General features: G+C 39.5%; 2 protein-coding genes across 7 annotated transcripts; one reads left to right on the top strand and one right to left on the bottom strand.

The window, feature by feature from the left end:
* Positions 1–1,145: 1,145 nt before the first annotated feature.
* Positions 1,146–10,381, top strand: LOC122876694 (RNA-binding protein MEX3B-like). The gene is made up of 5 exons (XM_044197314.1): positions 1,146–2,021; positions 3,229–3,467; positions 3,670–3,715; positions 5,017–5,747; positions 6,469–10,381. Exons 1-5 carry the CDS (start codon positions 1,370–1,372, stop codon positions 6,877–6,879), a joined length of 2,079 nt encoding a protein of 692 aa, XP_044053249.1. The 5' UTR covers positions 1,146–1,369; the 3' UTR covers positions 6,880–10,381.
* A 2,042-nt stretch (positions 10,382–12,423) lies between these two features.
* On the bottom strand, positions 12,424–24,101 carry LOC122876696 (mothers against decapentaplegic homolog 4). 6 transcript variants are annotated; one of them, XM_044197318.1, is made up of 10 exons: positions 23,840–24,101; positions 21,810–22,224; positions 20,609–20,783; positions 20,118–20,372; positions 19,734–19,841; positions 19,565–19,615; positions 18,714–18,897; positions 17,748–17,916; positions 17,232–17,370; positions 12,424–15,830 (listed from the first exon to the last, which is right to left on the bottom strand). In XM_044197318.1, the coding sequence occupies exons 2-10, from the start codon at positions 22,047–22,049 to the stop codon at positions 15,619–15,621; spliced, it is 1,533 nt and encodes a 510-aa protein (XP_044053253.1). In that variant the 5' UTR covers positions 22,050–22,224; positions 23,840–24,101; the 3' UTR covers positions 12,424–15,618. The 6 variants fall into 6 exon arrangements, with proteins under 6 accessions (XP_044053253.1, XP_044053252.1, XP_044053255.1 ...); XM_044197317.1 differs by having other exon boundaries at positions 23,848–24,101; XM_044197320.1 differs by having other exon boundaries at positions 23,980–24,088.
* Between the last annotated feature and the right edge of the window lie 3,874 nt (positions 24,102–27,975).

Below are 27,975 nucleotides of genomic sequence, written 5' to 3'. Positions count from 1 at the left end.
GTGTTTCTAACCTAATTCTTGTCTCATTTGTGGTCTGATAAATAGTAAACTCATCAAATTAAGTGCCTCATATCCCTACTTTAATGAAAACCATTGAATAAAGTTAGAAAGTTTTACAGCAAAGCCTGCCACCCAAAAATGAAGAAGACCAACTTCCGCTGCTCAGATCACGTGATTTCCTGCCAACTGCGGAGATCGGCCATTTTGTGTCTGCAGCTAGGTACTCTTGGATCTCTTTGGGTGTCATATGGGGGTGGGATGTTTTGTTGATGACAACCATTATTTTCTCTCTTATCTCCTCTATGGAGTCTAGCAGACACCCCAGGATAGAGCTGGCTGCCCTGATGTATTCCAGCTTCTTTCTGTTTGCATCTGAGATGCCACTGGCCCAGCAGACCACTGCATAAAAGATGGTTGTTGCCAGGGAATTAGGACTCGGGGGCCAAAGATACTAGAATGAATAGCTGTGGGTGAGGCCCATGATGCCTATGTGCAGAGTCCATGATGTTGTGCTACGCCCCTGGTTATTGCTACCACAGAGTCATTGAATGTCTAGCCAACAGACTCTAAAGTCTGACTGTAAAGTCCTCAGTAGATGAAGTTCCTTCCTGTGGAGGGCATCAGTGTTGTCAGACTGCTCCAGCTTGTTGTTGAGTTGGACAACTGGTTATTTGTACGAATGGACAATCTCTATATCAACTCCCTGGGAGCTCACTGTTGGTCAGTTGGGGAATGTTTTGTCCTATCAGTTGTCTTCAAAACAGCATCTAGTTGCAATTAGGAACAGCACCGTTGAACACTTCCTATGGCCTGAGCACAAAGCCATGGTAGTTGATATGGGGTCAGACACACATTGGTCTATTGGCTGCTTCTGCATAGCTAATATATACTGTCCTTGTAATAAATCTTAGCTTATAATACAATTTTACTTCTTTCTGCTTTTTTCTCTTGATCTCTCCTTGTAGTCTGTGACGAGTGCCACAATGGCTACCTCTATTGGCTGAGGCCTCACTGAACTTACTACCCCAAAGCGTCGGGGTGTGTAACCCATGGCAGCAGGGACGCCACAGATGTATTAATTATAATGAATTATTCTCATGACATCCCACCCCTGCATGACGCGCGCTGAGTGCGTCTTTCTGACAGTTGTGAATACACGGCTGACCCCAAAACAAAGTCTCGCGTGAAAAAGCAATACGAGATTACAGTGTAGGGAGGGCTGCATGGAGAGCTGGAAAGACAAAACAAAAGCCACACATTTCAACCAACAGGCGCTGGTCGCTTTTTATTTTTTTGTAAACCAAAACTGATTTGAAATATTATTCGTATCGATTACCGTTTAACGGCATTATTATAAAAGTTTTGCATCATGCCTAGTAGCACGTCTTTGCTGGAGGCCGACGAGGGAGAGTCCGAGGTCCCACCGCCGCTAGTACACGCTTTCGCCGGTATGGGCCTTGAGGAGCCCCACGGCACCCAGAGCCGGACCCCCGAACAAGCAGACGAGAGCCTCTCCTTTCACCACCACCATCACCAGCTCCCCCCGGTTTCTCATTTCAACCTCCTCGGTACGGTCCTAGACTTGAAGCCCCTACCCCTGCACCGGCCGCCCTCGGGAGATGAAGTGAACATAACAGCAGCGCCCGAAGACGAAGAGCCAGAAGTTGTAGCCGCCGCCGACTTCTCTGGCTGCATCGCTAGCTCGATGCTAGCGCAGGCCCACCGCCACCAACACCTCCCATCGGGGCCGGGTGGCTCCGTGATGCCGTCCGGGATGGAGCCGCCGCACGCCGAGACGGTCTTGTTGTACAACGGAGACGAGCGTGATGATAGTGGGGTCGGCGGCAGCGCCCTACCACCGGCTAGCAGCATGGCGATGCTAACGTTACCGCCCGGCGTGTTCGGGGAGTCGGGCTACGAGGCCGAATCTTCGCTGTTGAGTCGGCGAAAGAGCGTCAACACAACGGAGTGTGTGGCCGTGCCGAGCTCCGAGCACGTCGCGGAGATTGTGGGCAGGCAGGGTGAGTTGTTGTTGTTGTTGTTGTTGTTGTTGTCTTTCGGATGATTTTGGTTGGATTCGTTAGCTAACGTTAAGTTGCTAATGGGAGTTTAGACGAAACTTGGTGTTAAGATAGTTCAGGCAGCAGTAAAGTGAGCAAAATAAGATGTACACAAGAATAAAAACAGGGTAGTAAATTTTATTAACTAAGTTATTACGACATAATGTTGGAATACTAAGAAAATGCAGAGTTACGATAAAACACGTAACAGCTAAAATGTAGTTTTGACAGTTTTTTGTCGCAAGTGAGAACTAACGTTAGCTAACTAGTAACTTGTTGTCACCCGCGCACTAGCATGAACGAGTACGGGCTATTTAACATAATTAGTAAACATTTTTATAAGTAACATTTTTTATATGGGACATCTGATTAGTTATGTGTAGTTCAAACATTAAAACATGATCTAGAGTTAAACCAAACTATCATTTAGAATCTTCAGCTACAACAGCTAACGTTAGCTTGCAACCAGCTAGCTTAGCACTCCTCCTAAGTGGGTCAACAACACCCTCGCCCAACACCCTCCACAAAAGTTTACATCACAAGTTTTATCAACCAGCAGGTCTCTCCGTGTCTTCTCGCTTTGGCAGCTCGTCTGTATTAAGGGCATTTTGTCTGTGCTTCGCTGACAGTGAGCCTGTCCTCAGCCGTGCCTTGTGGTGCTAAACCTGGCTTGGCTTTGTCTCGGAGGAGAACATGAAGAGCTGAGTATGGGTGACCATTGCTTTGCCACATCAGCTGTTGGTTATAGTTAGCTCCGTGACATAACAAGACTTCTGAACACGACTGGCTTTTCTTAGATGTCCAACGCTTTTATCTGGTCCTTTTTACATAAACTTTACATAGCTCAGTAGTAGGGTTAGGAGTGTTATTATGTCATATTTGAGATCAGTTGGGGGAGGGTGCACAGACTGCAGTGTTGACAACAACAGGAAATGGCTCTGGTAATGATGTTGGACTCTCAACCACGGCTGAAAGGAATATTTAATTTAGAAGCTATGCAACTTTTAAATGGTATTAGTGAGTGGAAACTGAAATAGCGTGTGCCATGATCTTTTATTAGTTCAATTTGGAGATACTGATTATCAAAGTTTAATATTATGTGTATGTAATGTAATTGGAAATAATCCAACTTTCCCATGTCTCTCTTTAACTTGCCACCCCCCAACAGGCTGTAAGATTAAAGCACTTCGAGGCAAAACTAACACCTACATTAAGACACCAGTGAGGGGAGAGCAGCCTGTCTTTGTTGTAACAGGGCGCAAAGAAGATGTGGCCATGGCTAAGAGGGAGATACTGTCTGCAGCCGAGCACTTCTCCCTCATAAGAGCCTCTCGAAACAAGACAGGCCCCCTGTCTGCTGTAACCGGACCAGGGACCCCCTCTCTACCTGGACAGACGACCATTCAGGTCAGCAAGCACGTTATTACGAGTCATAATGTTGCTCAGTGTTAATGTCATTCACTGCATAAGAATGTCTGTTTGATATCTTTAAGTGCTGTGTATGTTACCATGCAAGCACATTTGTTTTATGAAGTAGGCTCTGTGTTTTATGTTTTTGGTTGTCATTTAAAGTGTGTATAGTTAACCCTGTGTCATTTCAATCCTATAGGTGCGGGTACCATATCGTGTTGTAGGGCTGGTTGTGGGTCCCAAAGGTGGGTGTTTGATTCATCCTGTATTCAGATAAATGGTGCTTTTAGATTAGTTTTACACAATGGAAGGAATAGCACGGGTATTTACAATAAGGCAATATGTTTGAAATGAGCTTATGATTTTCATGCTATGACATGGAGGTGTGGGGTATAGGTAAAGTCAACTCCCAAAAGGTGATTTTGTTCATATTTAATTTTTACTATGAAAGTAATATTGCTTTGTTTCTGACTAATAAATGAGCCAAATTACTGTAATAGGCCATATATAACAGGTTTTGTTTTCTTTCTGAGCATTTAAAGGGAATTGTCTAATGGATTACCTAATGTGCTTTAAGTTGCTTACAACTTCTGAAAGAGTTTTAATATGCTCAGCTCTACTCCAGAAGGTTACATTTTGCTCTCACATAGTCTTTAACCCATTGCCAGGTTGACATTACCACCTTAGTGTCAGAAAGCCCTGGGGTTGATTTGTAAATTTAATTGCAGTGGTTCTCAACCATGTGCAATTAGGCTGGAGAGGGTGAGGTAACAAGTCAAAATGACATCAAATTTGTAAATGGTGATGAAACCCTGTGCCACACAGAAATGCAAGAGGCAGTGTGGAATTTTAATGTTCAATATTTGGTGTTTATCAACAATGAGATAAAATTAATGTCACTTGGCCATTAATTATGGCACATTAATTGTGTGAATGCTTCTTTGTTTTTAAATAGTTACCCTTGAGCCATATGTCAAAAGTAAATGTAAGACATTCATTCTTTTTTAAATATATAGAATTGACATTTGAGAAGGTTCCTACTCTAGACTGAAACTCATGGTCTTGTGGTTGGGTGGTATGTGCTTCAGCCAGCTGAGTCACCACGAAAGCCTGCAGTTCAGTGCTATAATTGCACAGCTGTGCTTCTTCCAATTTCAATGTTAGAAAAAACAAAATATATGAAAATATATAATGCTGTTAATGTGAATGTGCAGTCAACTCCTATTGGGCTAATTTGTCATTTTGACATAATCAGGTCAAGCTGTAGTTATGAAGCGACAGCAAAGCACACACATCTGTTACATGTTTTTGTTTTAAATTTTCTCCAGCTAATGTATTCAGCACTATTAATACTTAACTATTCTTTGTTTTCGACACTTTTCTTTTCTTTTCTTCCACGTGCCATTTGTTATGCTCAGATGTATATTTCTCAGGAATGGTCACGCATATAACGTGTAAAACAAAATTTTGTGGTGCAATCTTTAAACTTGGTGTTCAACTAACAATTGTTTAAGTACTAGAGTCTTGGTCTGGTCATATCTTTCAGGGGCAACCATCAAACGTATTCAACAACAGACCCACACCTACATTGTGACTCCGAGTCGTGACAAAGAGCCAGTGTTCGAGGTCACTGGGATGCCAGAGAACGTGGACCGGGCGAGGGATGAGATAGAAGCGCACATCGCCCTCCGCACAGGAACCTGCGGAGGCATTGAGGCTCCTGGTGCAGACAACAATGACTTTCAATTCAATGGGACAGACGTCAGCTTTGAGAGTTCTGCAACACCAGTTGGGTTGGGGGAGGCTGGGTGGCTTCATGCTGGTGCATCATCACCGAGTGGTGGCGGCGGCTTGCTGCCAATGAGCATCAACGGTACTCAGCGAATCAATAGCAATATTAACAGTGGTGTCAGGATGTCTTCCACCTACCGCAACGACAGCTCCAGTTCCCTGGGCAGCGGCTCCAGCTCAGCTGATTCTTTCCACGGCAGCGGTAATGGTAACCGGATGGCAGATTTCAGCCCAACCTGTGCGTTTAATGCCAATGCTAACAACAACAACAGTAATGGCGGCAGTGCAAGTTTCTGGTTTGGTGAGAGCATTCTTCCTGTGGGGTCTGAAGAGCTGGTCAGCCTGGGAGGTGGTGGCACCTCCTCAGGCTTTGACCCATTAACCATCTCCACTGCCCAAGCCTCGCACCCTGCTACACAACCACAAATCTGGAGCCCCTTTGTGGACCACCATACCCCCCAGGCCTTCGACGCTCGTCAGTCTCAGGTAGGTGAAATTCAACGGGAGCATACAGTTTATGGCCTCCTTTGCAGACATTAAAGAACCAATCCACAGTTAAATTACAGTTAAGTTTTAATTAAGCTTTTGCCATTTTATCCTTCATTGTAGACAATATAAAGTGGGATTTAGGTATGAAAATTGAAGTATCATAACTCTGATTACTATTACAGTTATGCATACACCAGTTGATTGTCTCATATACAAGAAACCTGTTATTTATTATAAATGTGTAATCTGAGGATCGACAGAAACATTAGACCAAAGTTTACCCGATTGGCATGTACCTCTGTCACAGTTTACTTTAAGAAAAAATGAAGGCCCTTTTAATATTCATGGAGACATGTCTGTCCGCTTTGCTGTATATAAGTCTTGCCAGCTAGTTTATTACACTGAGTCACTGTAATGTAAAATCTTGACATGGCGCATACACAGAGTGGGTAACTGGTAGTGCTTGACATATTTTTCAGTTTGAACAAAGATATTTGGCTTGTGGCAGTTGCCATTTGTATCTACTGATAACTTTTCTTTCCTGAAAAGAACAAGGATAAAAAGTCTGTGCAGTGACACTGACAGCCCAAAAAATGCATCAGTGATACACATTGAAATTTAAGAAACATTTGTGTTGAGTCATAAACAGGAATTTTTAAGATGCTATATTTTTTTATGATGATGGTCATCTAATGACTGTTGTCATCGATATCTCCAGACCAGTCAGCCTGGGACACCCCGGCTCTCTCCAACCTTCTGTGGGACAGAAGCCTTGGAGCACCCTCAGGCCCAGCGTGTTCACAGAGGGCCTTTTGGCTCGGCTGGGACCCTCGATGCCCACAGGTTCCCCTCTTACAGCTCGGCCTTCTCCTCTTCCAGTGAAAGCACCGCCTCCTCTTCCTCCCCTCCTGAATCCTCACTCTCCTATCGGCCGGGGCTTGGATCAGCAGGGAGGGGACAGGAGATATGTATCCACTGTATGGATAACCAGGTGATCGCTGCCTTGGTTCCCTGCGGCCATAACCTCTTCTGTCTAGATTGTGCCACCCACATATGCCAGGGTCCAGATGCTGTTTGCCCTGTGTGCCTGTCTCCGGTCACACAGGCCATTCAGCTCCGCAACATGTGATTTTTAATCCATTTACCTTGACGGCTGATGAGGGACTGGCCTCCCCAACTCCTAACGTGTGGGGAAATTACAAAACGGACCCCAAATCATTGTCTAGGTGTGTCCTCACCCCGGGTTTTGTCCAAGCTGGTGTTTGGTTGACAAAGGTGAGGAAGAATAAGTGAATAAGGAATGATCTGTATTTAGGGCATGGGTTAGGGTGTTCAGCCCGTTCATGTGCCTGCTATTGTGAAGTCTTCTTCCTTGATTGACTGATAGATCAGTGGGAGGGTTGGAAACCCTCTGTGTAGCATTGGGTGGGGTGGGATATATATATATATTTTTTTTGGTTATCATGATTTTTGATTTATATTTTCTTCTCCCTGATCTAGTTATCAGTTTCTTAAATGTTTTAATGTACTTTAAATTCTGTTAGTTACACAATGTTGGCTTTTTGGTCAAAGTTTTTTTGTCTACATCTCAAAAGTTTTATCCATTTTAAAAAATTGTTTTGCTGCTACAGTGGTTTTTTATGTGCTGAAATATGGCCCAGCCCCTTTCATCTCAATTATTGTGCTCGCGGCAGGAAACTTTTGAGGGAAAAAAAGAGGTGAGCGTGTTTACATATAGTGAGTCCCACATATGAATACGTATACATTAATAGTATTCTCCTGGTTACCACATAATTTGAATGCCTACTGTAGTAAACTGGATATAATGTACACATGCCACATTATCCTGGTAAATGTCACTCTATCGCAGAAAATTAGCATAGATTTTATCCTGGTAAGCAAAGTGTATCCATACTACTTTAAACAGAATTTGATGTTTATATGCTCCAGATTATACATCTGAATTTTTGAACGTCGCTCAACAGCATATTGATAAACATGCAAACACACCCACAAAGGGTTTTTAAACCAAGTGGGTCAAAACCCGCAATTGCAAAGATGTCACACTCCAATGGCAACCTCTTGTTGCCTCGGGTTTCCTCCTTTCCCAGATTATAACTAACATGTGGTTAACTCCTTTTTGAGTACCAAGATGTTAAAACACTTCAGTATCGCCACATTGCTTTCCATTTTTACTTTTTTTAAAAAACTGTTTACGGTAAACTTGTGCCTAATTCCGTTCTAAGTAAACAAAGAGAAACAACTGGTTCAGCGGACACAGTGTTGGTCTGTCTTAAACTTGTGGCCTTTTTGGAGAGCCTTTAATTAACTGACAACACTATCTACAAATCCAGATTTTGGCTCGAAAGAACACAAGCTGACAGACTGAGGTCTTAATGTATTTGTCGAAGTTCAATCTCTTAAATGAATCTCAGTGGTTATATCACAGAGATTTTTTCTTTTGCTTCCTATTTTGTTGAGCCGTTCTCAAGTATTTACCACCTATTGCTTATCTTATTAGCACCAAACACTCCCATTTAGTATATTTCTGTTTTTGTTTTTGTTTTTTTTTTTGTGCCTTTTTTGTTTATATCGTGATTACATCGTTGTTTGGGAAACCATGGGCTGGTTTTCAGCTAGAAAGATATGCACAGCTTGTACCTTTGGTAACATTCCTCCTCCCCTGAATTGCAGTTACTATAGTAGATGGTATAAGTATGGCTAACTAATAGTTAAACCTCACCTGGGAGCCAAAAGCGCTAATATTCTATGAAAGTCTACTATGAAGACAGCTGTAATCTGGAACAAATCCCCGTATTGTACAGATGGTTTGCTGACTTTTCAGCCATCTCAATAATATCCTTTTCTTTCACTTGAATGTTCTTTCACTTGAACTACTCCACCTTGTGGCCGTCTCATCACAGCCATTTTGTGTCCTTGTTGGTAAGCAGTCTGCAAAATAATTCCATTGGGATGCAAAATGGAGACAAAGGCTTTACTTTGTTTTTATTTAATCCCATGTCTTGTCTACCAGGCCTATGCAAAAATCGTCTCAGTATGTTAACTACTCGAGGAAGCACTAGATAAATTAATCTCCTCGGGTTTTAATTACAGAGCTCAAACAATCTTGGGCTTAAACTTGTAGACAGACATATACCTTCTGTGTTTTCTACTACATTTCAGTCGGGCTTCACCTTAATTACCTGCTTTAATACAATGAGATGTTTCAATGGTACACACTTTGCTTCTCATGTTTCATCAGCTCATTTGCTGTTGTCCTGTGCCCTCACTAAGCACAGACCTTTCTTACCACAGTATTGACTAGATGGGACTCAAACACATTCAGATTTTTGCCCCTCCCCCCTTCAATGTGTGCATCTGTCCGTTCCTCCGCCTGAAAAGTGAAAAAAAGGTACAAATTGGTGGAAATCATCTCAAATCTTAGCTTTAAACACCAGTGTCTCTAGACTTTGTTTTACAGGATTGAATGAGTTGGCGGATATTTCGAAGGGGAAGCAGCTGGAATGATTTCATTCAACTTTGCTGACACTACATAAGGTCAATACTGTTGTTTTACCGTGTGGACATTGGACTGCAGTCCCTCTAGCATTCCAGCTGTAAACAGTATTTGGGAGTTATTCCATCACTTAGCTCTGTTTCCTAAATATCGTCTCTTTCATAGATTGAGCTTTCTTGAGGAAATGGAACCAAACAAGTCCCACAAGTGCAAAAAACCCATCTGCTTCTGCCCCCTCTGGTCTTCTCTCCGTCCTTTTTATTTGACTTCTCTCTGCTCTATGAAGGGTCGATCTCTCTTTGCTCTGTTTCTCTCTCTGAGGGAATGCAATACACTTTCGACCCTCAGTTTGACATTTTTTGTGTATGTATTATATAATATTACTGTTAATGACTGATACATATACAGAACTTTTTATTTTGTTACATTTCATATATATATATACATACATACATACATACATACATACATACATACATACATACATACATACATACATAAATATATCTATATAAAAATGTTTACAATAAGATTTAAATTTTTTTTACTGAGTGATTAAGTGAATGAAGAGTTGGAAACCAAGAAATATTGCAGGAGGGTGTCAATGCTATCTGCTTGTAGTTTAGTTATTAGTTTACAGTATTGATGATAATAGTATTGATTGCTGCCGTTTTTAAAATAGTGGAAAATGGAATGTGCATCACGAGCATGTCTTCATAATGTACCGCCAATGTAAAAGTCACACTGCAACTGTAAAAAGGCCAAGGATTCAAGCTGCCTGTTAATGTCTGTACGCCACCAAATTGAGAACGGTATACTGTAAAATGTATCTTAGATGATCTATATATAAATACGTATATTGTTAAGCTGTACCAACAGTTCAAAGTATTTGCTAATTTTACTACACTTTTGTTATGTATATGTAGGGGGAGTCTTAAGGCATATAAATTCTTCAAATTGAGTCAGGAGTTTAAAAGCAGACTATATTTTATAATGGCCTTTTAAGTTATTGCGGCCAAAGCACTGATATTATATATTTGCTGTAAAGAGAATTTAAGAGTTTTATTTTTCTGATATTAAAGTTACTTAATAAAGACGGTTTCATTTAAAGCCATGTCAGACTACTGTGATTCAATCATTATGTAAAATAGTGTTTTAATGTTTGTGCTGACACTAATCTTCCATATTCTGCAGGATCCTTTTCAGGATGTCAGGAACTTGACACTACTTTTTGACGAACATTTCACCAAATTTTCAACATGAGAACTTATTTACGCATGAACATGCGAGAGCCCTGTAGGACTTGTGATACGGCCACCATTTTACTGCTTGTAAACAGTGTTCGCAAAATGCTTTTGTGAAACAGGCCCCTGGTTCTGATTGTGGTTCTTTGGTCATAGTTCCTACCAAAACAAAAAGTCCCTGTAGCCAAGAAGTACCTTTTTAATTGGCTGTGAATTATTGGGTTCAAGTTTGCAGTTGATAATAAAAATGATACACGGTACAGCACTCACCATATTGTGGTTCTACATGTCATTGCTTCTCATTATTAATTCTTAAATTTACACACCACAGGGACAGCAGGAAAAACGGTGATATGTATGCTTGTAGTTGGGCAAATGTTTAACAACATGAGGGTTTAAATCTGAACACTGCTGCCCAAATCCTCGCCTCAGGGCTCCATCAGCATGACAGGAACACACAAGATCCCCATTTGGCTGTGGCAACTCTTAAACTCTTAATCAGTACACGCTAACTGGCAGTGTGAGTTAGGATTGCAATGATTTCACCTCCTGATTGAGCCTCAGACCAGTTGAAGCTGCTGTGATTACATCAAACATGTTTTATACATGCAGATGTCTTTGGACAAATTGGGGAATGATCCTGTAGTTGGAGCTGACAGATAGCAGAACACACTGTGTGTCTTTAACTGTAATCTTCAAAAGTCAGCCATTTAAGGCCCAACACACCAACGCAGGTGTTTGAATTGTGGTTGATTAGACTTCAGCTCGGTGGGTGGAGCTATGCTGAAATGACAGTCACCGGTGTTTAGGCTCATGTCCTAAACAGGCCGTTTTCACAGCAGACATTTTGATTTGTCACAAGTAATAAAAGAATACGTGTTACTAATAAGTGCGCCACTCTGTCATGACAGTGTGCCAATGACGCTGAAACTGAAGTTGCTAAATGGAATTCAGTCATCATCAGTGGTGCAATATAACTACATGCAAGTACATTTACTCAAGTACTGTACTTAAGTACAAATTTGAGGTACTTGTACTTTACTTGAGTTTTTCCATTTTATACAGCTTTATACTTCTGCTCCACCACATCTCACATCTCCACTACATTTGTCTGACAGCTTTAGTTTCTAGTTACTTTTCAGATTACAATCTTTCATACCCTTCCTGTTCAGTGAAAACCATGTATCTCCAAATTTGGTGATAAACTGAAGGAATGTTGCTGATTTCTGACCGTCTTTACTTGTTTTTAATCCAATGTGATATAAAATGGGGGGGATGTTGGGACCTCATTGTACAGTAAAAAGCATTAAATTAAAGACTACTCTACGTACGCAGGCCCTAAACACCCACCCACACCAGTGATTTCAATTTAGTACCTGATTAGACCTCTTCTAAGGCCAGTGTAGGTGTGTACACGCTGTGCACGATTGACATCTCCCCCATTCTCCTGTTGTACTTGTTAGTACCAAGGCCAAGACAACTTTATCATTCCTATAGACCTTTTTCACGGCCGACATGTCATAGCAAAAATGAATAGCTAAATAAGTGTCCCAGTAAGCTATTCCAGTGAGCCAGCATGCATAATACCAGGACCTCCCCTATGTGGAATGCAGCCATCATTAATGTTATTAAATACACCTGTGCTTTTCCTGCTATGACATGTCAAAATGACTGCTGTGAAAGAGGTGTACTGATACACTGAGTTCAGTGACTTATGTATTCCCAACATAACTCCACCCAACTTCACCCTGAGCAGAGGTCTAATCAGAATAACTGAAAACACCTGTGTAGTTATGCAGAGCCTTTAAAGTAAAAAAAAAAACACCTCATATTAAATACAACAGTGTGCAAGTTCTAGAAATTTCACCCTTGTGAACATGTTACCTTGTTGAGAAAATAAACAGGTCACCACTTAGAGAATATCACTCCATGTTTAATTACAGACTCTCACATAAGAAATACAGGTAAAATTTATATCTACAATCTGTCATAGTAGTCAACAACAACTCATTTGAGCTGTGTCTTTAGGCTCCTATAATAACTGCAAGTAATATAAAAACATCTGTCCACCTTAAAGTACAACAGAATATAGTTTCTCCAGACAGAATTCAGCATCAGTTTCTTTCAGTAATATATAATCATAATATCCTGTTTCCTGCCATTCCATCAGTCAGATGCATAATTATGTAAATAAATCCCAAAGTTGGAGTCTCTTAATCCCTGATGTAGGACAAACGTTTCTTTTTAAACAATGCTATTCAAATTATAGTGAAATAATCAGATGGGACAGAGAGGAGGCAAAGCAATTGGATAGCAAAGTGGATAATTTCCTCCAACAAAAAAGACCCCAAATTTCAACTAAACCAAATCCAATTTGTCTTTTTCCATTTCAGCTGTAAGATAGCATTGTTCAAAAAAATAGTTAACAGATGACCAGAAAGAAAATACTGTATGGCAGTTTGGTGTGAAAAAAATAACAAGCATGAACAGATGTTTGTGAGTCTCAACATGAGGTGAGTAAATGAAATTTGTATTCCTAATCAATTTGTGTGTAATCTATAACAAATGCCTTTTAAAAAAACAGTATCACATGCAGCATGGGGGCAGAGGAGGGGACTTGTGTTGAAATCAAATTATTTCTGTGCGTCAAACTACCATCACCTATTTCAATACCTGCAAGAGAGAAAATATCATGCTTGTACTCATTTTACTTCCAAAGTGAGGCTGCACACTAATAACTGTTACTGTATTTATACAAAATTAGGTCTTGGGAGACAAGTTGCCTTCTTTAGGAGCTTCACTGCTAAAATGATGAGTTTATATAATTAAATTGGATTTACATTTACATCAGTTATGACTATGTAGTTTCCCTCTGTGTGCTTTTAATGCTGTTCTCACAAAACAGCAACACACCAGTATACAGCAGGTGCTGGTTTCTACTCTCCTCAGATAGTCTAGTTTCCCTATGTAAGGCAGGGTAAGTGAAGTACTCTATTTTAAAAAGGGGGTAGGGATAAAGGGGTCTATTTGCCATTAAAATTCATGCAAACATTGACATGCGTTTCAAAAACAAAGTTATTTACATGGATTAAAAAGAAAAATTAAAAACTGGAACCAAAAAGAAAATGACTGCAATTCAGAAGCCAAAAGAAACCCTACAGATGTGTGTAAATGCCGATAGAGTGAAAGGGCAAAAACAGCTTTTAAAAAGATGTCTTAGTGTTACAAATGTTTTCAATACAAATGCTTCACAATGTTGCCTCTGCTCACAATCCTACATAAAATATAGACCAACCTATTCACTCCCTTATTCATAATCGCAGGACAACCACCTCAAAATAAGGGTTATTGAATTAAAAACAAGAAAAATTAAGTAAAGTGCTAAAAATATAATACAAATCAATTAATAAAAGTAACAAAATAAAACTAAGAACATATTTCAATATTGCTGGGAAACCGTCTTAAATTCTCTTAGTAAACTATACACAAGAGACCTGGATCAAGTAGTATATAAGTGGGCTGCAAGTCATAAGATATTTAAGTACAATGATTCTCAACTATAGTGGAGACTGTCATGTTTGTTTGGAGATAAAAACTGATAAAATTGAGATGAATACAAATAAACGTAATTACCTTTAAAAATCAATTAAAGAAACCTCCAAATTAACACAACCGAGGCAAAGTCCAGCAGCTCACTGGACTTCTCGCTCTCATGATCACTTATGATCTCATGAGTACTTTGGTTTGCCAAAACATTGATAAACCCTGTTCCTTGTACTGATTAAGTTTCAGACACCACAACTGTCTGCCTCTTCTCTTTTCCACTTCAGTCTTACTGAACCAAAAGTATCCCAGCTGGTTTCTTTTTTTTTTTTTTCTCTCGGTGTGAAAGTGAGAAAAGGAAAACAGTTCAGATGGTGTATGAAATTCATCCTTTGTGGCAGCATAAAAGAGGGCGTTTTCCAAAACAGTAACCATACCTGAAACAGATGGGAGGCGACCATGGTGGAAAGTGACCAGTGATGAATGATCACTTAAATGAGCATCTTGTCATCACTTTGTGGTTGTTTGAGTCAGTGAAGAAATGATATAATCACAGTGAAATCAGTGAAAACAGATATATTGTATCATCAGTGGGCAATTCAACATTAAACACCCTAGAAAACCTGCATAAGTGTGACTGTGATGTGTAGTGGAGGACATTATTGTCTGGTTCGAAACCTGGAGGCTCTACCTTTAGTCCACAATCTTGTTTAATTGAGAGGGGGGCAACCAGTTTTTAAGGTCCAAATTTGCAGTTTGACAATACCTGACCTAGAGTAGTCCAAAACTTGACCTTGTTTCAGTTCAGAGGTTGAGAGTTGGCTTTAGGCATGGTGCATCTCATTTCATGCTCTGTGATATTCGTGGATTTCTGTGAATGTCTAGTATGACCTGATCCAGCTGGGTGGTCCTCAACACTGTCGAGCAGTGGTCCTCGCGCTTCAGAGTGCTGCTGCTTTTCTATTCAAGCTGACAGTTGACCGAACTTGCTTGTCATCCCAGGTGTAAAGCAGCCTGTAACAGCTTGAATGAGTAGAAAACCGGCAGCACTCTGGTGCTTAGACACTGGATATGAGAGCCTCTGCGTAGAGCATCTCATCCCACAGCTGTACAGCACTCAAGATGTTCTTGTATTGTTCAGTGAATCAGTGCGTCAGTAGTTGGTGGTTGTGGACTCCAGGGACGCCGAGTAGTCTGTTTACATTCCAGTTTAATGGGATCTACAGGTCATCTATGTGCATGTACAGGTGCTTTATAACTGTAATTATCTGTGACGTCTTTTTCTAGTCCTACAGTTCACCGTTCCAACACAAATCAAAGCCATCTATCAAAAATATAGATAAATATATCTTTAATATATGGCTTTGGCTCATTTTAGTGTCACTCTGACTTAAAAAGCAAAAGTAGGGGCCACAGTGCACAAAGGTGCCTCAAACAAACCTGAAATATTTTTCAGCTTCAGTGTCACAGCTGTTTCACTGGCTTCTCCACGCAAAACAGTTCACTAAGGAAGACTTTCCGTTGCCACTGTATGTTGCAGTGTGATGCTGCAGTTTTAAAGATCTTAGTCCAGAGGTTGTGGGTCTGCTATAGGCATAGTGTGCAGAACCTCGTCCAGTAACTGTAGAGCTCTGTGCAGGTGGATCTCAATCCAGCAGGGCGTCTCCTTGATGCTCTGGCGGGGGTAGTCGGGCCCCCAGCCCTTAACAAAACTCATCCTGAGAATACACAGCCTCCTGAGGTCGTCTACCCCGATACCGGCTGCTGCTGACAGACCTGAGAGGACGGGAGGAGAGGGAGTCGCAATCAGGTCGGTGTGATGCTGCATGTGTGTGACAAACTCAACACCAGATGTGCTATTCATTCAAACTCGAAGAAATATTCAAGTAAATTAACATTAACCCAAGACTCAAAAATCTATCGAAAATTAACGTGCAACAATCTTTTTGATAATTTATTAATAGTTTAAGGCAAGAATTCACTGGTTTCATCTTCTCAAATGTAAATATTTGTTAGTTTTCTTAGACTTTGATGACAGTAAACTGAATGTGGGTTTGGGTTTTGGACCATTGGTCAGACAAAACAAGCAATCTGAATATGTCAAATTGGGCGTGGGAAATTGTGATGGGCACTTTTCACTATTTTCTGAAATATTAAAAGACCAAATGATTAATCAAGAAAACTACTGGCACCTCATGGATGACAATTACTGTTGGAGGTGTCGAAAGGAAGCAGGTACTTTTCTTCATTTATTGTGGGATTGTACTTTTGTTTCTCCTTTCTGGAAACAAGTAATCAAACGTATTGGAGAGCAGTTGCATAAACCACTGCCAGAATCTCCCCAGTTGTGTTTAGTAGGAGACAGGTCTCTCCTCCTACCAGGTATATCCAAACAAAAATTTGGACTTGCATTGGCAGGCTTTATTGGTGCTTCAAGGATTGTTCTCCTCTCTCCATCGATGAATGGTTAATGACGGACATTGCCTCTTTAATTGCAAAGGAAGTTTTATGAAGTTTGGTCTTTATTTTTTGATGTATAAAAAGAAATTGTGAAAATGTGCTACTTAATTTATGTTGTACTTATATGGTATTTTATTTATACTTTTTGCCCCCCTCCTTATTTTATTGGTGTGGCTTATTTTACTTTGGTTAACTACGATATGTGCCCAGATTTGTTTTATTCCGTTTGTTTTATTATCTGTTCATTGATTTACTGTAATATTTTGTCTTGTGTTGTCTTACGTTGTTTATCTATAGGAAAACTTCATAAAAAAACTTGGCAGCAAACTTAGCTGCAGCCCTACTATTAACCACTTGTCTCTAATAAAAACACAGTCTATGTGAAAGTAACAACTTCAGAGGCAAACACTATATGCAAAACTTTCAGCTTCATTTTTGTACCAATGAAGCCAGCTGATATTTATCATCCAATAGGAATCAATAAAATCTTCTATCTAATCTAATTCAATATTGTTTAACCAGAGCATATTGATTAAATGTTTTATTTTAATGCAAATTAGGTTGAACATCTGTCTGAGCATTTGTCTGTTCTTTCCACATGCAAGTACATAGCTCACACTCACTGCTTATTGGCAGTAAAATTCAAACGTGCATCATAAACTTCCCACTGTCTCTATGTGTGAATGTGCATCTGTATTTGCAGTTACAGTATCTTACTTATAGCTGGAGCTATCCCTCCTACTGATCCAGGTCCAGGTATATTTCCAGCCACAGCAGCTGCTTGTGCTGCAGCTGCTGCTTGAGCTGTAGCAGCCTGCTGTTGCATCTGTCTGTGGCACTGACGAAGGTCAAACACCTGGCAGGAGAGAAGAGACTTCACATGCTGTGCGTTCAGCTGCAATTAGCTCCCTGCACAGGAGAAATGTAAATACCACCACAGGCTGCCAATCGGGTAGAACCTCAGTAAGAGCTGGGCTGTGTGAAGATGTACGATTACCCCTAATGAGAGACATGAGTGGACTGTGGCAGCATGGGGAACTTTTTTTTTGTGAAATACACACAACTACTGTATAAAACCAATGTCAATAAAGAGCACAATGCCTGAGGAGATTGCATGGAAAGGAATGTTTGCAGCTTGCGCTCAGCAGTCTCCCAAAAAGAAAAATAACATTTTAGGAAATGTCAACGTTGAGTGATGTCCTCTGTTAACAGTCCAATGACCCATGTCCCTACCTTGATGTAAGCGCTGGGGTAGATTTTGTGAACAGCGTCTCCAGGGGCTCTGCCCGCCTCTCTGTCCAGGTAGTAACTCTGAACAAACACTGCGTGGTCACTGAGGCATCGCACCCACACATCTCCCTCGCCCTTACACTCCAGCTGAACCCCTTTGCCAATGTGAAGCCTGGGAGAGAGGAAAGAGGACAGTAGGGAATCAAGGAAACAGGGAAAGAATGTGAGTGATAATAGTGCAATGGTGAGTTTTCATCGTAAACAAACCCAATTTTGTTGACATTCAACGATTCTCACCTAAACAGTGTCTGTATTCCTAAACCCCAGCAAAATATGCTGAATTTTAAAAATGTGTTCCACGTCACAGTTGCCCTGAATGTTTTTCACATCCTCCATGTCCTTATTGCGTTCATGTGCATTCTTGTGAACATGCTGGTAGGATAAGCGATACAAACAATATGGGGGAAAGCTCATGAAACACCACAAGTGGTAAAAATAAAATCCACAGGGTGTCTTTAAATAAACAGGAAGGAATAAAAAGTGTAAAGAAGGTGTGGTTGTGTGATTCTTACAACTGTTACCTTCAACAACATGCGATCAACATGCACCTCTGAGCTTTCAACTGATGTGTTGATGGTAAGGATATTGTGGTAAGGCTGTGAAGTCTCAAATGTGTAGATATACAGTACATACTCCAAGAAAGGAGTACTACAAAACAGACAGATATGGAAAGGCATTTTCACTTAATATTTTGGGATAATTATGCATTAACGCACACTTAAAGATACCACTAATGACAAAGATGTCACGTGTTGTTTATTGTTATTATAGAAGCCCTTTTCTGGTTCAAATGTAAAAAAAGAAAAGCTCTGATTCTTTCCCTACTTTAAGATGCTATGTTATTTCAGTAGGTACATTAGCAGTAAGGTTTTAACTGCTCTAAATATTGAGGGTAACTGGGTCACCTACCTTGCTCTCTCAATAGCCTCAGTGCGATGTACGTTGCTGAGCTGACCCAAACAGAACCTGTCTCCTCCTGAGGGATCGACATAGCCATCCACTGTCACGATGGGGCAAGACGAGGGCACCTTAAACGTCTCCCCGACTTGAACGTCCATCTCAAAATAGGCAATGGAGCACCAGTAGTCAGGAGCTGAAACAGAGGGAAGAAGATGTCAACGCTTTTAAGTCATAAATGGAAATGAACAGCAGTGCTGCCCCTTGCCTCTCGTCATGGTAATGTTAAACTTTTGTTTTCAGGTCATAGATATGAAATGAAGAAAACCAAGCAACGTTTCACATTTATGAAAGTCTAGTGAATAAATGTTTGATATTTTCATTTGATACATGACTAAAACCATTAATTAACAATTACATTTTGAATCAATTTGTTTAATTTAAATAACCTCATCGTAAAAACTAAAATACTAAAAACAGTATTTTGTCTTATAGAGCAAGTTAGATGCCTTAAATGTCAGTTTGTTAGCATTCGAGTTTCATATTCCGAATACACTTTGTAAGGGATTTACCCTTTTGCTTTTAAAAAGTTTCACCTTTATTTTGAAGACAATTATTCCCATTCCCACTCCACGGCTTTATATCTAATCTCGTCTTAACTTTTAGAGGCAGTTGAAAGGGGCAACACTGCCTTTGGCGAGAATGAATGATCCAACAATGGCAATACTCTGAATAATTTAAGTGTGGAAAAAAATGTGCAAAGAAAGACGTACTGTTTGTCAAATCTATTCACAAGTTTTCTAATATACGAGGCCTAAAAATTCTGTCCAGGGTTTATGTACTTGTGGGTTGTGTTTTCTCACCAGGATGATTGGATATAGGAGGCTGAAAGGCGAGCTCATTGTGCACCGGCCCTGAGAGAAACAGAGATTATTATTATGGTGGCGATCACGCACTTTGCAAAAAATGTAATTCAAGTATGTGATTTTGTCTGTGGATTAACTTACAGCTGTAGTTACAGTGTGTACTTACAGTAATGTGTAGGATGTGGCATAGGAGGGTGGTGCTGTAGATGGCCGTTGGTGTGGTGGGGTATGTTGGGGGTGAAGCTGCTGTTCCTAGACCAGGTTGAGCTGGCACCTGAGGAGAAAAGGAGAACAGAAGTCAGAGATCCAGATGGACCGATAAAGAATACAAACTCACAAATGTACTGCTGTCGCCTTCACAAACACTCACCGCAACAATTCACAAAACAGAAGCGGAAAATGCCTCTAAAAATCTAAATTTAAAATGAGACAATGAAGTCTTTAGCTGTCAATTACAGACACATATTGCAGGTGCAAACATACACAGACATAAAGGACAAACAGACTGACAAACAAGCACACACAGGAATATTTTACAACTGTATCTTACTGCCTGATCCGGCAGCAAGGGCAGGGAAGGACGACGTTGAGGCAGAGGTGGAGGCCTCAGCAGGCGGGAGCAGGTTTGGGGTCGCAAATGGTTCAGAGGGGGCTGGGCAGCTGCCGGATGGGGGGTGCTGGATGGTCTGGATGGAGTGCCCTCCCTCGATGGAAGGCAGACTCTGCGGCCCATCAAAATCGTACTCATCCTTAACCATCAGTGCTGAGCTGGGTCCAGAACTGGTCAGGGTCAGTCCTGATAAGTCTGGACCATGGAAAGGGATAAAGAGATGAACAGGTTACTGACAATGCCAACTTCTTATCTGCATTGCTCTTGCTTGTGATGCAGACTGTGGGTTGGATAAGTCTAACTAAAACAAAAATGGCATCTAGAACAATTACTAAAACAGTGTTTACATTAATTTCCTCCTTTAAAAGGCAGCTTTTGGGCTCAGTTCACTTCAGTAAAACACTAACTGAAAACCTCCCCCTGTTACTCACCTATGCCAGGAGACACCACTCTCTCATAGTGATAGGGGTTGACACACACATTGTCACACTTGAGGTCAAAGGCAAACTGGCAGTATTTGACGTGCTTCAGTTCGTTCTTATGCAGGTCAGGCCACCGCCACAGCCGGGCATAGATTACATGAGGGAACCCTTTACGTCCAGCCACCTGGGAACAAAAACGACGACAGAGAAAGAATACAAGAAAACAGAATTAATGCGTTTGTAAACTCACTATCCTTACAGCTGAGGTCAAACAACAAGTCAATTATTGGAATACAGCTTATTTTCTACTGTTGTGGTGAACAGCATGTTCCGACTAGACAAATACACACTGGTCAAAATATATATATATATATATATATATATATATATATATATATATATATATATATTTTAAAATGGCTCCAGCACAGCTTTGGTCCACTGCATCTTTTTTTAAGCTTAATAATTTTCCAGAACTTAATCATGTTCATTTTTGTGCTGAATTAATGACTATTCCATTTTATAAATCACAGCTTGCAAAGTTTATGTTGGCAGGTTTCTCATCTCACATGCTGAATTTTGTTAGCGCTGAAACAATAAGTCAATAGCCAGAAAACAATTTTATTAACTAATTGTTTTTGTCGTTTTGCAACCAAAAATGCAAAATATTTAGTGATTCCAGCTTCTCAAATGTGAGGCTTTGATGCTTTTCTTTACCATATGTGATAGCAAACCGAATATCTTTGGGTTTTGGACTTTTAGTCGATTAAATCAAGCAACACTAAAATGTCTCCTTGGGCTCTGGGAAACTATAATGAGCATTCTTCACTATTTTCTGACATTTTAAGACAAAAATAATATGCAGCTTAATCTATAACAAAAATAGTCTTTAGTTGCAAACCTAGACGTTATGCTGAATAACTGATTATCATGGGTTTTGTTTTAATTCATGAAACAAAAAAAAACAAACAAAAAAAACTGTAATGCGGTTAAATGTCATTTGATGTTTTTGTTTAAATGTAACTTAATTGATAAGTAATTGAATCTGACGCCTGGATAGTTTACTGTAGGTGAAAAAGACATTCCCAGATGTATTGTTTAGCTGAGCTTGTCAAAACTAATCAGTACTAATGTTAAGAGTAGAAACAACCTTCATATTTATGTATCTGTGCATATTTAATGAATGATCCAGATAACTTTATCGTCCTACCTGCAGCCGTCCATCAAGTGTCCTCTGAATGGTCACACACTTGCTGGGATGAGCTCCATTGGTTGTGATAGCTGTGATGAGGGAGTCAAGCTCGTCTTTTTTCTCCTTCAGTTTTTTTACCAGACTCTCGATGGCCCGCTTGGCAAACGTCTCGCTCTCACCACCCTGTCTGTGACACATCAGGCTGTGGACAATGCTCAGGCAGGCATCATTGCTGGTAGGTGTGTTGGTGATGGACATCTTGACTTCTCTGACTGCACTTTCTGAGAATATGTATGTTGTTGACACAGTTTCACATAATCAGGAAGCCGGAGCAGAGACGATCTTCACAGGGTTGATGAAAAGCAATTCAGCTGTAGTTGAGGCAGATCTCTCGCCACAAACCTCTCGGCATAAGGCAGAAAGGTGACAAGATCTGAAAAGAGAGGATAACATGCAAGTTTTTGATCAAACTGTTTTAGAGAGGTGTTAATTCAACTTTATGGTCGTTTTGGAGGCTGTTGAATTGTATAGCGTTATAATGAGAAGTCTTTCTAATATTCTGTCCACCTCAATGAATAGAAATATTAGAAACACCTCTCACTATAACACTATACAATTCAACTGCACCACAAACTACAGCCTCCAAAATAATCGTACGGTTGAATCAACACCTCTCTAAAACAGTCTAAACAAAAACTGAACATTATAACCTACTTGGAAGATCGCAAGGGTTTAGGTATTTATTGCAGGTCCGTTGTATTAGATGACATACATTGTATCTAATAAACTGGTAACTGAGCGTAAACCTGAACAAGAAAAAATAGGCTGTATGTACCTCTGTTTTTAAATTTCTTTTTTGAGCAGAGGCTGTCAGTTAGTGCCATGTTACTATTATGCTGTAATGTTGAGCGGAGCGATAAAAACACAATGTTTCTGTTTTGAGTCTGGGTGGCTGGCAGAAGGCATGAATCACAAAATAGCACGTTCTAGTTAACTAAGTTGTTAGCTGCATAATGATACCACTAGCTCACCAACGACCTAATGACATGACGAAGCATGACTTTTTCCATTTACAATTGAATTCAGAAAAACCCGGAATTGTTTATTCTAGGGTAAAAAATTAAGCAGTTGTGCTCGCTTGCCTCTTCTTAGCTAGCTAGCTAGCTAGCGGCGCCGCTCTGGCTGCCGTTAGTTCAGGGAAGCTGCATGAAGTTACTGCAGACAGACGACGTTAATCGGAAGTAGCAATTCTTGTCTTCAAAATAAAAGGTGAAACTGTAAAGGCAAAACCCCTTACAAGGTCTCTTTGGATATGAAACTTGACTGCTGACAAACTGATATTTAAGACATCTAACATGCTGCGTAAGACAGTAGGAGGGCTATTACGATTATCTGATGTCAACAGCAAAGTTGTTCATACAAGTTTCAGGACGTGCTCTTCTTACATACTGCATATTAAGTATCTGTGATACTAAATCATAATAGTTTATACATACATGTATGTGAAATACATATAGTTTATACATCTAACTATTGATATATTTGACATAGAGGTACATTACTCACAATGTGTTTTTGAAGCGTATTTGCCTGCCACTAATATTTATTGTGATTTTTTTATTATTTTTTTTTACTGCTCTATCAGGTGTTGTGAGCCGGTATGGTTTTAATTTTAAGCGCCTAACCGGAAATACGCGTTTTTATTACAGTTTACTTGACATCGGATTTGCTAGCTACCTGCTACTAAAAACATCAACTAGCACTGATTGTTGATAGCAAACTAGCTAAAGTAGCATGCTACTAAGAGGTTAGCAGGCGTGTTTGTTTATTATGGCCAGTTCCGCAGCACAAGGAAATTTGTTAACCACTTTTTTAGATAGCTAGCTTAGTAACTAATAATTTTATGCAAACGTGAAAAACATTGGTTGGTAAGTGATCGCTATGCAGTTTAAAATTGCAAACGAATTAAAGCTATGTAAATAGCTAGCACTTTACGCTACATGGAGTTAGCTGGTGTGGCAGCTAGCAGGAAAGCCCTGCCTCTGTACCAAGTTACCGTGCCGACGGGGCCAGCGGTGGGGCTGTGCAGATCCTGTATGCCTCCTGGATTATCGTCATAAATTTCACCAGCTGTTTAACGTTACAAAAAAATTTGAAAAAAGTCCTTGTCCGCAAGTTGTAGCCTTACATCCTCCAAACTAGAGCGCGGATCAAGTCAGAGTCAAATCAGGTTTCGAGCCGAGCCCCGACCCACTTCACTCGCTTCTCACACTATTTCCTTCAATGGCGCGTTGCGCATGCGTAAAATGAGTTCATGATTATTAGATGCTTAAATACTACTTTTACTATTCCAGCTACTAAACTTAAATATTACTATTATTGCTGCAGGTGCTGCTAGTACTTTTACTACTACCACATATTACTTCTGCTGTATCTGCTTTCATTACTACTACTGCTACTATATTTATTACTACTCAAATCATTTTACAAGTGCTACAACAAATTTTACCACATTTTTACTACATCTATTTCCTGCTGCCACGTGTCTACTACCTTTCTGGACTGCTGATAACTGGGGTTGAACTGGGAATCTCCCAGTGGCGGAAAGCAATCAAATACATTTACTCAAGCAGCCTACTGTACTTAAGTAGCCTAAACTTCTGAGGCACATGTACTTTACTTCAGTATTGAATTTGATGCTACTTTATACTTCTACTCTAACTCCGGCACATTTCAGAGGCAAAATTGTACTTTTTAATCCTCTACATTTATTTGACATCCAAGAACTGACTTCCACAAGTTTTAAAACAAATTATTTTAATTGTGTCTTTAGTTCCTCCATGATCAAACCAGAACATTCAAGATACAACTGTGTAACTCTATCTTTTATTACTTTTCCTTTGCTGAATTTCAGCTCTGTGTATTCCTCTATCTTTTCTGAGAAGGCTCAATCTCAAACAGCTCAAATATACTGGCATCTCAAAACAATGGATGTATTAATGTTTTTACATCCTTTTTGCACCAAACTTAAAGGTTGTTATTCACTGGAGTCCTTTGGAGTAGAGTTTGTTCTCAACGAGAGGTCCACTAGTTTATGGATTGATACACAAATCTGATTATGGACAAATGTTTCATATGATTTAATTTAAAAGCAGAGCAGCTGTGTCTGCTTTGCAAATGATGCTGCTGCCACAACTGAAGTCAAAGCTACAGTTTATAAAATACAACATCACACTCATCAGATCCCATGATAGTTTCACTGGTCCATGAATGAAATATAATTATGAATCCTATAAAACACAGATTTCCTCTTAAGTAATTTTCTCTAAAACAAGGAAATACTAGTATCAATATTTGTTTATTTGTGTCAAATCTTTATTCAGAATCTGTTATGATTTGTATTATTTTGTAAATAGGAGTCAGCTAATGTGCAACTGTATTTCAGCTGTCCCCGTAGGACTAAAGTCAATATTTCATACTCTATCCAGTGAAAATCTGTTCATTTACATATGATGTTGAAAGAACATGACACAAAGATTGTGACAATCACAAAGAAAGGGTGATCACTGAGAAAATAACAATTATAGACATTAGTATTACATTGGTTAACATGGAGAAGCCTACTATGTAACATACACAATGTAAAATACAGGCTGTTACATCAAGAGGTCCTTATAACTACATACCTGCATATTATCTATACATGTCCACATTAACATCCATATATTGTATGTGTATCCATCAGTAAGCATACAGTTATTCAGGAAGATTACAATACAGGACAAAATGACACCATAAAAATGATTTTCTAATAGCATTTAAGCAACTGTAAACATGTGACTCTCAGCAGGAAATGTTTTCAGATTCAGTTTAATATACATATAATTTACATAGTATAAAATGACAAAATTTTAGCTGCTCCTCTGTGGTTAACGAGGTGCTAATTAGTGAAGTGAAATCAGCTGCTGTGATGTTTAGTTGGAATGAAAAGTAGTCAGTTGTTTATCCTCCATTTTCCACTTTCAGTTTACCCTCTCTACATTAATGAGAACGCAAACACACACTGAAGTTTACATGCCCCACTGGTTACCAATCAGTCCTAACTACAGATGTGAATATTACCCGCTGACAAGCCACACAATGAGGATTAATTATCAGCTTTGGTAGCTAATGTACTTAGCATGCTCCCATAATTTGACTTTAATTGTCTATTATCTCTCTTTCTCTTTATTTCCTTTTCAAATATCTCTCTCTTCAGAATCAGAATCAGAAATACTTTATTGATCCCCGAGGGGAAACTCTTTTGTCACAACGGCTCAGTATCACGTCAGTGCACACAGGGATAGAAGTACTCAGCAAAAAAAATAAAATACACTATAATACAGGTCAGATAAATTAAGTACCAAGTGGGTATAAGTATAAAATTAAAATAAGTACAAAGTGGGTTTACCGGTTGATGATAATAATACGGTATAAAGTAATAGTGCATGAACTGTCAAGTTAAGTGTAGCTTATTAAGATTATAATGAGATAGAGGATATTGCACAGCAGTAATAGAGGTATGAATAAATATCAATATCAATAAATAGGGAATTTTAAACTGAAAAGGGTATATTGCACAGGAGTATTAACACAGAATATTGCACAATTATTAGTAAGTATTGCAGTGATGTTAATGATCCAATGTCCAGTATAATGACTTAGGGTCATATAGACTGACACTTAGAGGGAGGAGTTAGAGAGTTTGATAGCAGGAATATGTATCTCTTCTCTGTTTCTTTCAAATAAATAACCTTCATTGAGGAAGTTGAGAAGGCAATCATTTTTTTTCAATTCTCTGTACACTTGTTGGTTGTCCTGTATTCCCATGTCTCTTGCTCACTCTAAGTATTACTCATCTCTTTCCCCAAAATAGCCTCTTATTATGTGGCCTTGTTCTTTTTTTTTAAATTTCCATTCAGCATGTACAGCACTGTGAGCAGCACAGAGAAAAAAATAAGATAGATTGATACAGAATTGACAACCTTGATGAATGGCATGAGAGAGGGGGTCAGAATAAGAGGAATGAGAATTTATCTTTGTCACATTTTTTGCATGAAGGTCTAGATAAAGGGCATTGTGGAACAAGAGGAAGATAAAAAATCCCTACTCACATACACAAAAATACTTCCCCAGTTGCCCGCCATCTAATTCCCTATACTGACCAGCAGAGTGCAGTAACCACCAGCCTATAAACTCTGGTCTGCACCGGTGTCCTCTAAACAGGGCTGGCCGAGATCACAGGGTGTGATAATTTTGTAAAGAGTTTTATGCTTAATTTTGAAATTAAATATTTACTTAAATATTGGAATTAATGTTCTGTCTTCATCAAATTCAGATCTTAAGTTGTTACAGAAGTGAATCAACTCAAGGAAAGAGAAAACAAAAGGAAAGCAAGCAAACACAAGGTAAGGTACTGTGTCCAGACTGTGTCAAATCATAGCATATCAGTTATAAACTCAACAAATCAAACATACAATAGAACTCAAGCGTTGATAATGAGCCTTTTATAAAACCAGAGCTAAGTCAAAGCCCCTATATGTAAACATGCTGTAATTATATCTACTATATCTATATAAAGACAGACTGACATTTTCAAGAAAAGCTTAACTTAACTTAGAATATAATAATTAAAATTTAAAATGCATTTCACTCTCAACCTCATCCAAATAACAATTTCTGTCCTCATGGGATTGAATGAATCTGTCTGTAGGCTACTAGTAATATATTGGTTACATTGCTTTAAACTCTAAGTTAGCTTCAAGACTCCAAAGCCAATAAATTGGATAAAATTGGAGACACTAAAGGCCATCAGCCAACATTTATGGCGTGTTAATATTCAGCCATTTTAGCCACTCCAATACAAACATACAACTGCAGAGGTTGACTGGTGTTTTGCAGTCTTGGTGTTTGGTGTTTTGCAGTCTTTCCTCCCAGATAATACTAAATTGTTGCACTTCCATATGATATTTAGTTTTAACCTTGAGATAGTTTTAAATCCATGTAAAACTGGAATGAATGGTTCTACTTTCTGGCAATAGCCCTACAAATTGAATTTCACTCATGCTTAAAGAATGAGTCATGGGACCAACCGTGATGTGTTTCACATTTTGGACAAAGTCTAAACATCAAAGTTGCTGCGTGA

Source organism: Siniperca chuatsi, linkage group LG5, assembly GCF_020085105.1.
Source record: "Siniperca chuatsi isolate FFG_IHB_CAS linkage group LG5, ASM2008510v1, whole genome shotgun sequence".
NCBI lineage: Eukaryota > Metazoa > Chordata > Actinopteri > Centrarchiformes > Sinipercidae > Siniperca > Siniperca chuatsi.
This window is presented reverse-complemented; position numbering and strand designations above follow the sequence as displayed.

What these genes read in the sequence shown, in the direction of transcription:
- LOC122876694 (XM_044197314.1), top strand. Translation starts at nt 1,370, where the DNA reads ATGCCTAGTAGCACGTCTTTGCTGGAGGCCGACGAGGGAGAGTCCGAG. An exon ending in GCTGGTTGTGGGTCCCAAAG is followed by an intron (nt 3,716 to 5,016) that starts GTGGGTGTTTGA and finishes CATATCTTTCAG; the next exon opens with GGGCAACCATCAAACGTATT. An exon ending in TCGACGCTCGTCAGTCTCAG is followed by an intron (nt 5,748 to 6,468) that starts GTAGGTGAAATT and finishes CGATATCTCCAG; the next exon opens with ACCAGTCAGCCTGGGACACC.
- LOC122876696 (XM_044197318.1), bottom strand. Translation starts at nt 22,049, where the DNA reads ATGTCCATCACCAACACACCTACCAGCAATGATGCCTGCCTGAGCATT. An exon ending in CCTTGCTGCCGGATCAGGCA is followed by an intron (nt 19,842 to 20,117) that starts GTAAGATACAGT and finishes TTTTCTCCTCAG; the next exon opens with GTGCCAGCTCAACCTGGTCT. An exon ending in GAGGCTATTGAGAGAGCAAG is followed by an intron (nt 17,917 to 18,713) that starts GTAGGTGACCCA and finishes CCTCTCTCCCAG; the next exon opens with GCTTCACATTGGCAAAGGGG.